This window comes from Ammodytes marinus (genome assembly GCF_949987685.1).
Source record: "Ammodytes marinus genome assembly, chromosome: 3".
NCBI lineage: Eukaryota > Metazoa > Chordata > Actinopteri > Uranoscopiformes > Ammodytidae > Ammodytes > Ammodytes marinus.
The window spans coordinates 7,675,164-7,688,177 of NC_137232.1; the positions used below are offsets into that span (position 1 = coordinate 7,675,164).

The 13,014-nt window shown below is 43.6% G+C and overlaps 1 protein-coding gene across 3 annotated transcripts in view; it reads right to left on the bottom strand.

The window, feature by feature from the left end:
• Positions 1-13,014, bottom strand: part of sik3 (SIK family kinase 3) — a 37,922-nt gene extending 24,908 nt beyond the window's left edge. For all 3 annotated transcript variants that reach the window (XM_080053979.1, XM_080053978.1, XM_080053977.1), the window contains exons 1-2: positions 12,695-13,014; positions 406-522 (exon numbers count right to left, since the gene is read on the bottom strand). In XM_080053979.1, the coding sequence (XP_079910105.1) occupies positions 406-522; positions 12,695-12,985 (408 nt within the window). In that variant the 5' untranslated portion in view covers positions 12,986-13,014. The remainder of the gene's footprint in view (positions 1-405; positions 523-12,694) is intronic.

A 13,014-nucleotide genomic window follows, 5' to 3' on the forward strand; every position in this document is an offset into this window, starting at 1 on the left:
TCTTAGTATAGGCTGAAGACTGTTGTTGTGCTGGGCAGTCCCCCAGATATGTACAACAATGAAGGTGAAAGAGAACGGCCAACTTCCCCCGTGATAACTATTGCAACTGCATTTCTTTTCCAGTTTTAATACCCACAAATGGCTATAATATGCAACACCTTGGTACAGTTCACCCAGAAAGAAAAAAAACAATGGCAGGCAGTTTACATCAAATCCTGCCACACATTTTATTTGGCCATTTCCTATTGGGCCACAGGTCTCAGGTGTAAGATGTGACCAGGGTGTGTCATTGGCGCTCTCTCTCTGTGTCTGTGTGTGTGTGTGTCTGCGTGTGTGTGTGTCTGTGTGTGTGTGTGTGTGTGTGTGTGTGTGTGTGTGTGTGTGTGTGTACGTGTGCATGTGTACCTGGTATAGTCGGACAATGTGGGGGTGCTTCAGTAACTTCATGATTTGCACTTCTCGGAAGATCTTTTTCAGGTTCTCATCGTCCAGCTGGGTCTTGTCTACTATTTTTATGGCCACCTGGAGACGGAGAGATAGAGGAAGGGATGGAGGAAGAGATAAGAACCAGTGATGAGAGATGGTGAAGAGAGAGAGAGAGAAATGTAGGATAAACAGGGAGGAAGAGGGCAGGTATGGAAGACAGAAAGAGAGTGAGGAGACAAAACAAGAAATAATTCATGAGGATTACATTTGTATCTACCAGCTCCGGTGGGCTCAAACACAGACAATACATTCACATAAAATGGTATCTAGCTGACATTTAAATGATAGGCAACAATTCCAGGGCAAAGTCCCAGTGCCCTTGCAATGTTGCTGTGATGACAGTAATCATAAAACAGGGCAAAGGGCCAGGGAAATAACCAGCAGAGCAGCTAAGGTGAGGGTTCCAGTAAGACAGACTCAATATTACATGACCTGGCACAGCTCATCTAATAACACACGGAGATAATAGACATCAACACAGAGAAATATCTGACAACGGCAGGGTTCAAAAAAACAAGATTCTCCGAGGAGGCGATACTGGCAAGTGTTAAATTGATGCATGTCCAAAACGGTGTGTTATGAAACACAGGGATTCCAGCTTTGTTTGGGTAACCTGACCTAAACGGTGACCTTCCACTGCCAGCACGACTCTTGCGTAACCGCAGAGCCCCGGACAATGGCTCCGGCAGAGGGGACGGTGATGGGGTGTGACAGGAGCTTTGGCCCGCCACTTAGAAATGGGTGGACGGCTTTAATGACTTAATCAAGCAGAGATAAATGGGTTGCCCCCAAAACCCCAGTACTTTCCAAAAATAGATGAGCGGTCCTCCATTGACACTCTCACACACACACACACACACACACACACACACAGCACCTCATCATCCGTTTAATTCTGTTGAGTGCCATCCTGTACTGTCCTTTTCCTGATAACAGACATGAGGAAGATGAGGCCACCTGACTTCCTGTTGCAGACAGGAAGGGGAAGAGAGGGAGAGCGGGAAAGAGGGGGCTCCTGAGAGAACACACAACCACATCTAACACTGGCATCAGTCCAGTTCACTGAGAGTGTGTGCGGCTTCCCATCAGAGGCAATGTACAATTGTGGAAAACATGACCTTAGATGTACTTGCTTATAAAAAAAAATCGGAAAAGTCCATTTTCAAAAGTTGATGTGGTTATTTATTCATTGGTTATTCTATAACTATTGTGGATGAGCTAGGAAGTTAAGTGACTGTGATGTACCCTGTTTGGGAAATGTCTTTATAATTAAAATAGTCTTAGCGGCCTTAAGAGGCTCATAGTCCACTTTATTCAATCACACGTTTCACATTTGCTTTTTGTTGTTGAAATCTATATGCCCTGTATGAACTGAAGACTATCAACATCAGCATAGTAAGTATAAGACTCATTTGATAACACAACTCTTGCCATATATGTGTGTATGTAACGCGTCTGTTTGGAATGTGTCTATGTGGTATTTTAAGCTCTAGGAATCTATTCTTGCCATTGGCTCTCGTCCAGTTTTGTTGATGTAATGGCTCCCCTCTGCATCTTCTGGTGGGTAACGACGGGACATCTGGATCACATACACACTGACTGACTCCCACACTCAATGTGTGTGTACATCTACGCGTATCACATCATGCTCATTTTGAGGACAGTAAGCCCATGTGAAAATGGGGAAACTGGGCTACAGTTAGAATTCTAGAGGGGTTTTGGAGATTGTCCAGTGGCTAGAGGACAAGACAGAGACAGTGGAAGACACTGTGGAGTTACAAACGTTTCAGGTTGTACATAGTCGGTCAATATACTGCTGTGTATCTCAAAGCCATTGATGCTGGATGATTGTTAACATGGCAATATACTAAAGCTGCAACGATTAATCGACAAATCGATTATGAATCGATTACTAAAATAATCGCCAACTATTTTGATAATCGACGATTCATCGTTTCGAGTAATTTTTTAACAAAATGTCCAAATTCTCTGATTTCAACTTCTCAAATGTGAATATTTTCTGGTTTCTTTAATCCTCTTATGACAGTAAACTGAAATATCTGTTTGTTTTGGACATACAAATACATTTGAGGACATCAACATGGGCTTTGGAAAATTGATAAAAAAAATTCACCATTTTCTGACATTTTACGGACCAAAACACTAATAATCGATTAATCGAGAAAATAATCGACAGATTAATCGATTATCAAAATAATCGTTAGCTGCAGCCCTACAATATACAATCAGTTTCTTGAGACGTGCATCAGAGACCATGCTAGCAGGCATAGGTCACCCTAGATGATGCTAGCTGTTAAGCTGTAGTACTCCATCATCATGTGACTGATATACTGTACATCTCACAGGTTGGGTTTCCTGCTTTAGCACCAAGCCACTGTACAAGTAAATATGTTGTGAATGAGGGTCTGTATCTTAGCAGCCTCGGGGTGTTCAGTCTTCTTTGCACTAGCTACCCATGACTCTGGAATTTTCCATCAATAGATCTAGGATACCACAGACAGACACAAAGACACACACACACACACACACACACAGGCTCCTGAGTCACAAAGCCCCTCCGATCACAAGACAGTGAAAGGTCAAGGTGAAGAAAAATCCACTATATTTTCCTTCAGCTTTGAATACTTGCTGGCAATGTCACCACCACAGACCATACGAGAGGGACAAGAGCTTTGACTTTCTTCTTCCACTTTGACTTCTTCCACACTTGGCTAATTTGTGAGGGTGTGTTTAAAAAAAAAAGAAATGAATAACTGCTGTTCCAACTCTGGTCTGAAATGTTTCACTTGATTATATCAGCATAGCCACTGTGGCCTTTGCTGTGTTAATGTAGCTCATTTGCGCATTTAAATTCAATTTATTTTCAAGTGGCACACTTCAACTAAATAAATACTGCAAGAAACACAGCAATATGATAAGAAGAAGAGAACGTGCTCGAAGTTTAGCTCAAAACGGCATGGAAGTCGACCTCTCTTATCACAATGCCATATTTCATTGTACTGATTATTTGACAGGGTTTCAGTTGATAGAGATTGTATGCCAGTATACACCGATGGGGTCAGTATATAGGAGCAAGCAATACTGGGATTACTGGGAGCTTGTTAGGATCTTAGACACAAGCCAATGACACAGCAAAGGGGGCTAATTGTCCTCCTGTATCATCATACATGGACATGTGAACGCTTTGGCGGTAGGAGGTAGACACAGCAGCAGCTAGCATGGTGTGGAAAATGTGATTGTGCAACACACACCTGCCGAACTGCAAACATGTGTTTGTTCTGTGACAGGGAGGATTTCATGGTCACTGGATAGCACAAAAACACCTTAGCATTGTGATGTTTGAGAAAGATAATACAATGGCTTACCACTATATGTCAGTCAAATAGGGCACGCCACTCTCTCCTTCTAAAGAACTGTCTACACAGCAAAGCATAGGTTTGCCTTTACAAACCACTACTGCCCGTAAGCATAAGACATGTTTTTGACGATGACAGGCAAGTCATTTATCATTTAGCCTACCTCAACTAAAATAGGAAGAATATATTCTAAACATATTTTTTGCAGAGCTGCTGTATATATATGCATCCTTCTTCCGAAAAATATAAAAAATTAACTATCTGAACCCGACCATAAAGCTATAAGGTCTAAAATTATACAGCACTTAAAGGAGAAGTAAGTGATATGGTCCTTTTAGCTAACTTCCTGTCAGTGACTGCAGTTGGCAGTCCCCTCCCTCGTCCCTACGTCACCACCACATGAAGGCGCAGCCAACTTGGTCAGATAGTACCGCGATGGAGAGCAGCGAGTCATCGTTCACGGGCACAGAGACCCGCCTCTTTATAGCGCTCTGTACTGCAAAGCTGAATGACTGGGAGACCTGTGTTATGAACTGTGCATACTATTTAAGTGATTGTTGTATAAATATAGAGTGATTTAAGACAACATAAAAACATCGCTTACTTCTCCTTTAACGTTTAATTAGATTACATGTATTATGTCCATAAAAACGTCTGTGACAAGGGTGCGCGCACATACACACTAGGGATGCACCGAACATTCGGCCACCGAAAAAGTTCGGCAGAAAATGGCAAAATAAGTCATTTTCGGTTTCGGCCCGAAACAGTTAAAAAGCCGAACAACATTACCGAAAATTGGCGAACTAAATGACACTAAGGAAATATGTTTTTAAAAGAGCTGCGCGCTTGTAAACCAGGAAATGGCAGTAAAGAGAGACGTAACCGTGTATGCGAGTCCACTTCTCTTTGTGAGCGCGCAGCAGGTGCAGTTTGGTGCGTGCATGAAAATGTCAAGAGTCCAGTGTGGGAGCATTTTTTCAAACTGGATGAAACACGGCGCAGTGCAATGCTTTATGCAGCATAACGTTAAAACGCTCGTCCAAGACTGATGTTTAATCACCATAGAAACACAAAAGCCTTGCGCGAGCGAAGCAGCAATTCACCCGGTGAAACTCTGTGACAGTGTGACAGTTGGTAACGGTGTCACTCACAGTGACACCTCGCCGGTGAGGGCCACCGCGCAAAAAAAACTTTAGTTTGACAGCTAAAATGATAACGGGAGATATCCTGTCCGTTAGCGCTGTCGGGGGAAAAGGCTCCTACGGTCTGATTGCATTTCTCGAGCCTGAATACACAGAGCCATGTCGGCAAACTGACAGCGCGACTAAATATATGTCCAGCGAGCCGCCTCCCCCCGTTAGTTTCAGTCTACAGACGAAAAAGTTACAATCACCTCCTAAGCATGGACATCGTTTAAAGCCTCTCATTGTTATGATCAGGGCTTTGATGCAAATTCTGAAGTCTGAACATTACGGTGGGAGCTGTGGTGCAGTTTTTTTTAGAGCAACTCAACCTGCACTGCAAAAAATTAAAAAGGGCAATAAGTCGATCTTTTTGTAGATTCATCCTCATATAAGTCAAGGTAAAAATCAGTGAGTGGCACAAATTAATTCCTAGGAAAATATTAATTTTACTCTTAGAATTGAAGGTTTTACTGTTAATTTATTTATTTAGGGTTGCTTTTTAGTTGTAGGCTATGTTTGAGGAGAACATTGACTAAATAATAAACAAAACTGCAAAAGCCTCTTTTGGTATTCGGTTTCGGCCTTTCGGCCAACTGTTTAATTTTATTCGGTTTCGGCCAATAATTTTCATTTCGGTGCATCCCTAATACACACACACACACATTACTCTGAGGTTACCTTCATCAACAGGTGACACATATTCTGACACCCTAAGGGGCAGTAATGCTCAGGGCTTAACCCATATATGCATCATGTGAGAGTTAAACACACACACACACACACACACACACACACACACACACACACACACACACACACACACACACACACACACACACACACACACACACACACACACACACACACACACACACACACACACACACACACACACACACACACACACACACACACACACACACACACACACACACACACACACACAGGAGAAAACATGGCATCACAGCTATCTGTTAGCCAAAATGTCACTGGAAGCTGCTTAGTATGAAGCTAAAAGACCGTGCTGTGTTTGTATAACGTCACAGGCATATGGCACACTGTCATACACAAGAGAAGGTCACAGCAGGTCAGCACTATGACGGCATTATGCGCATGCACACACAGAGATGAAAGCGTACTGGCAGGATGAGTCAGCACAATGCCTTTGAGAGATGTTCTACTTGTGTGTTGTGCATGTGTATGGGTTTGGGTTTATGTGTGGAAATGACTCGGTTAAGTGTGTCAGGCTGAAAGAACAAGACTGGGAACAGTCTAACGCCTGGAGAAACTGGACATCACACATTCATCTGTCGTTTGCAGTTTTTGTTCCCCTGGCATAGCAAAAACCACACATGACTGGTGATATTCTGAGGGACATACAGAGCTTAAATCCTGCTACGAGGTACTTTTAAATGTTTATGAAACGGGTGAATTTTTCCACTGATGATTATAATGCCTCGTTTCCCCAGAGCGGAGCGGCTCGGTCAGCTTTCTATTGGCGTTTCCATTGCCAAAAGTTGGGTAGGGTCCCAAATTAAGCAAGCTGAGCCGCTCCTATTTTCAGTACACCTCGGTTGGGGTACCAAGGTGGCTGAAAGGGTGGAGCTACACACTGCAGTCCGTTGATTGGTTGAAAGAATCATTTCCGCGTTAAATCGCCGTGTGTAGTCACCTCTGCAAGCGTGAAAATGTTGGCGCAGCTCTGTTTATTGTGTGGTGTTTTACTCTTTATTCAAAGACTCACTCACTGTGTCCCACTGCTACGATGTCACCATAGTTATGTAGCTGCCACAGCCAGCGATGTTCGCTCACTGTGCCTGTCGCCTTGCACCAAACTGTCTCTGTGCATTCACTGTAAATGCGCTCACAATACGGGGGGAATACATATAAGAGCGGCCGGTTTGACCAAGCAAGAACGAGAGACAGCTGGCTTGACCGCAGTCATTCCACAGCCCGATACTTTTGACCCATATTCTCACTAGATCTTGCTTAACAGAGCTGTCCCGATCCGAGCTGACCTGAGCCGCTCTGCGGAAACGAGGCATTAATGACCTTTTACGGCAAACAAATGACGAGGTTATCATTGAACACAATGCTATTTGTATTTCCTCATTACTATCACTGCCTTTGCTCAGGTTCGATTTCGCAGGATCATAGACAAAAGCGATTTACGGCAAGCAGACCGGAACATCCCGTGTTTCACAATATACAACGTCATCGTGGTGCATCATGTGGTCTCTCTTTCACTCGCTTCCTAAACAAATGCATGCTCAATGACAACAATGACTCAGAAGCAGGAATGGGATTAATTAAAGTCATACACTGGAGGTGCTGCATGCCACACCATTACCAGCATTCCAAAGTGATTGTAGTGAACCAGCACTTCCAGTTTTGCAGTTCTGGTTCAAGATCAGGCTTTACAACATGGCAAACATAGTTTTTTTTAAGTTACGCATTATAGCTTTAATTTCTTTATGTTTTGGATTTGACAGGGTTATAGACCACTCAATGATTAATTGGGAAAATGATAAGCAGATGAATGGATTATGAAAATAAAGATTTGCCACCCCTAGTCCACGGTAAGGGTGAGAGAAATGACTATATATCATGTGCCATGGCTGAAACCATATACATTTAAAATACTTGCACCATGCAGAGCTACAACAACCAATACTAATCGCGTTGCATCCACATTAAAGCAATGGTAAAGAAAAACATCACACAATGTCCTCATGACAAACAATCAACCCAGCCGCTTGGAGAGTCGGTTCCATTACTAATTTGGTTTTTGTGAGCTTGAAACCAGAATCATCGCTACGGAAACCAGAAAGACCTAAATGGAACGACCTTTCTCATGCTAGTAGCCTTGGCAACACATGGACGCCTCTGACAACAGGCAGCACTTTTATTTTTTTTAAAGGGGCACAATCATGCTTTAGCGTACTCTTCACACAAACGGCTGTCATCGGTCTGGGACAGAAACAGTGGTGGAGATATGTTTCACAAAGCCCACGTTGTACACGCACACACATACACACACCGTGACAAACACACACACACACACACACACACACACACACACACACACACACACACACACACACACACACACACACACACACACACACACACACACACACACACACACACACACACACACACACACACACACACACACACACACACACACACACACACACACACACACACACACACACACACACACACACACACACACACACACACACACACACACACACACACACACACACAAGCTGCGTGCGTTCTACTCCTTTTGATGTCGGCTGGCTGCGGATTCACGCCAACTAAGAAGATCGCAGCAGAAGACGACTGGAGGGCAGGGAGATAAGTCGAGCAGAAACACAGCCTTTGTCATATTACTCACCCAAATGAAATCACATTGGAGTGCGAGTGTGTGTGTGTGTGTCTCTGAGAAACACAGGGAGGAGAGGGGGGGGGGTGCTGTATGTTGTTTGAGAGCTGTTTCGTGAGTGTGTGTCACTGAGCGAGTGAGTGAAATTGTTACACAGTACATTAGGCCTGTTACCTAACGCTTGCCATCCTGCCTGCCCTCTTCTTCCTCCTGCTGATCATTTAGTTTTTGTGTGTGAAAAACACATGAGAGGAAAAAGGATAGAATACGGGACAAGGAGTGAGGAAGAGAGTGGGGAGGAAAGGCCTGCTGCTTCCCCGCAGACAGGCAGGTCAGGACATGCCACACGGTGCCATCTTTTACCAATCTAGCTGTGGGCACAACAAGACAGACAGCGGCTTTTCAAAGTCTGTCTTTTTTTTGCTTGACGGCACTGTGGCCATACCTCAGTGTCTGCTCTTGCAAAACTAGCACGCACCGGCAAAAAACACACAATGGCATGTCATGTCCAGTCGCTGGATTTCAGTGGGGGTTTTCTAAACATTATACACTGTTCAAATATCCACTCTAATATACTTTTTTTTTTTTTTAAATATGACATAAAGGTGCATCACTGAATACAAAATGTGTTGTGTGCATTACTAAAACTGAAACAATTAGTCAACTATGTGGGACAGAACATTCATTTCTCCCTAGTTTTATATTATGAATTGGTCTCCAGGTCCTAGTAACCTAACCAGCAATCAATTTTTTTTTTACAATTTCAACAAATACATGCATAAGTATGAGTCAGTATGGAAGGGGAATCCTTTTCAGAGCCAGAATACAGTTGAAATATTCTATTGACTCAACCACTCAATTGTGCAGAGAAAATAAAATTCCATTAAATGGCTGATAATGGCCGTAGAAAAAGGATGTGTGCACATACGCGCTGGAAGGTGGTCAGGATGTGAAATATCATCTCTAGTAGAGTGCATTGCATAAACTACAGTACTGATTAATAGACATTTAATCAAATTGTGGTGTGGGGGGACCGGTTCCATAACCTCTGTCAACAGAAAAAAAAAACGATTCTATATGCGTCTTTGTTACCAATAAGTGATGACATTGTATGAACTGAATATTTATTTAACAGACTCTTTATAAGTCCTTCAGTAGATTTCAACTTATTTTATAACATTTTAGCATGTTTTTTTTACAATGCAGTTGTGCTTGAAACGAAGGAGAAATGAGGGGCAGAGATGAAATTTTTTTTTTTTTAAATGGCTTTGACTAGATTACAGTAAATAATACTTGACACAGACTTGACAAATAAAATTGCAACATTCTGTATTGGAAGTAGTTTCAGTGTCACTCAAGAGAGTTAGTAGAAACTGTCTGTCTTGAAAGGTCACAACCAGCGATAAAGTTTATGGATAGCAAAGTGTGGCCCAACTGCCTCCAGCACAACCCCTGAGTGTTTTGACTTCCACTTCGCTACCTGATGGTTGTCGTGAGAATACCAACTTTCACTATTACAACATCACACACAGAGGCGGCACACTGACATCAAAAGCTCTGTGATGTGTAAGCGTCTCTGTGTTACCAAGCATAATGCACAAACAACAGCTCCTTTCTCCACAAGAATTTAAAAAAAATACAGGGCCTACACGGTAGTTTGTAATTTTGCAACAAAAATGCCTGCTGAATGTTTTAGGTTTAACTAGACAAGCAAATGAGACATAAGAGGGGGGGGGGACTGTCCCTTTCTGGGCTTGTACGCAACCAAGTGTAAACAGCCAGGTCCTCTTTCTGTGTGACTGCATTGCAGGATATCATCCAGCTCCGACCAACAACGTACAGAGTTGGAAGGCTTTTTTTTTTGTCTAGTCAGCGTTTCTCATTGGATCACTACAAAACCCGGGCCGTAGAGCAAGGCTCCGAAACGTATATTTCATCTGCCGTCTGATGGTCACATCCATATTCATGCTATCCACAGGCATGGAAAAGAAAGCACACTCCTTTTCTTCTGATATTCATGAGCTACTGGGGATGCTAAGCTACCAGATGAAAAACCATGAGCTCACTGGTCTGTGAGCACCATCAACAGACAATAAACAAGGCCTGTCTTTCATTTATGTCAGTCCACTGTCATTTCTGTCCTCTGCCTGTCTCTCACACTAAGACTGCCAAACATACACACACACACACACACACACACACACACACACACACACACACACACACACACACACTAGGGCTTCATCAACAGCTCATCAAACTCTCACTAGAACGTTGCTACTGTCTTTGTGTTGTATACTCATAATAGGTTTACCACACTGCCTCCATTACCTACTAGTCTGTTAATTACATTGTAGTCATAACACAGTTTAAGTCCTTCAAGACAAATGTCTTGTGCAGTGTTGAAAAACACCACATGGCAGTCACACTGACCCAGGTTAATGTTGGCCTCATGGAACTAAATGGCAGGTTCTGGGCTATGTGGCGCAAAGCAGCCGAATGACGCGCGTCTGCCTGTCTTTGTGTATGTCTAAACAGGCATAGAGGTAAAGCTGCACATGCGGCCGCCTTGACACACCTTTATTTGCGTCATTAAAATGAAAGGCTCTTCATCGTGTTAAAAAGAAAAACAATGACATAGCAGGAGCCGTCTGTAAGCGTATGGTCATGGCTACCCCTATGTGTTGGGTATTCAACCCAGCATCCCTCATAGGGGATGTGACTACTGATCACAATAAGTCATAGCTTCAGAGGAAGGCTTCACATGTACACATATTTAAAGTTTGGTGACGAGTGGAAGCTCTTCAACAGGCTGGAAATCAAAGCTTACCATAGAAGAATTCATACTGATGCTTGCTGTTGACAAGCGCAGCAACAACTGAGACTTTCTGATGAGTTATTTGTTTTGGCCCCTTTTTGAGCTTACACAACCATGCCAGCCAAAAGGACATGAGCAACATATCTGACTGGAGTGACAACCGACTGCTCACATGCAAATAAGGCCATGGAACATTGAGAGGCATGGGGTAGGCACATGATCCAACGGGGCATATCTAGGGTCCCTTTATCATGTTATGGCCCAACGCTTAACCCTATAATTTCACTTTATACGATGAATAAAGTATATTTCTATACATCTATAATAATGATCGCAACCACCGTTTTTTTTTTTTTGTTTTTTTACAATGGTACAATGTGTCAAGATCTGTATTATAGATTTTCAGCACAGGACTGACTTGTGGGATAAGACTAAGTGTAATACATCTACTTATCAAGCATAGTGTATTGCTTGGATGTCATTTATTGATAAAAAGTGTCTGCTAGTGAACGGGTCAATAATCCAGTATACTGCAGTCCTTAGTGGCTCCCACTCAACACTCAAAGTGTATGGTGGCAGATTTGAAGCCCCTACTGTTGCCTGTCTTCTTGTTCGGGTGACTACTTGGAAACGTCATTTGGCTATTAACTGTGATGTCCAAATACCACAAGAAACCGACAACGAAGCCCAAATACAACTTTTACAAATGGGTAAAGTTACAATACCGACCAAATGGTCGTTATTTCACTAGAATGACGGGATACATTTTCCTAACGCGCACTGATACAAGCACATTCGTTTGTTTATTTAAACCCATTCCGTCAAGTTGCTAAATGAAAAATCTACTCTCTGCCATAGTTGTCGGTTGTAGTTTTCGGTGATACTTTAGGTTGTAGGCTTCACACAGAGCTACACTTGCTCGGGAAACCTACACCCAGCGAATTAATAAGTTCATCTTTCATTTGAAGTTAACCAGTAAGCTGCAGCAAACTTGCAACGGTGTGTGTTGGCATCTTTCTGAAAGATATCAGCATCTAGCCAAACAGCTAATTAGCTACGAAGCTAAGCTAGCTACCAGAGTGGGAACGTAGTGTCTCCTCTTTTTCATCTTCGTCAGTCCCCTTCCCTCCGTCCTCTGCCACACATTAACCCCGGGCCCCGCTGGCTTTCCTTCAAACGGGCATTAACCTATTTACGCGAAATTATATTTATTTAAAGGGAAATGTGGTTATATCCGGTAGCTGTAGGTGATACCCCGTGTCGAGCGGACCCCCCAACACCAAGCAGCGGTGTCACCATAGCTGGCTGGCCGCTGTATCTCCCACAGCCTGAAGGCCCCAGCGTCATCCCGAGTACATGGCTTTCAAAGGCTTGAAATTAAATAATGACAGCTTGTAATTGTTCACTTCTAACGCTCGGAGACCAGCCGTCTTACCTTTGCTTTGGTAATGATGTGTGTGGCTAGTTTAACAACGGCAAAATTTCCCTTGCCGATGGTCCGCTCGATTTCGTAGTGGCCCACTCGGGCTGGGGGGGGCCTGGTGACCGTAGTGTGGCCAGGATTGGTGATGCACCCAGCGGCCGCGCTGGTTCGACCGGGGTGGCTGATCCCGGAGGGTGGCTGGGCTCGGTTCTGGGAGGCCATGCCTGCGTGGGTCGGTCGGGCAGAGTGCGTAATCCCGGCCGCAGCGGACCCAGCAGCTCCTCCGCTTGACACGGCCGCCATCTTCTCGCCTCTCTGCGGGAACAACAAGC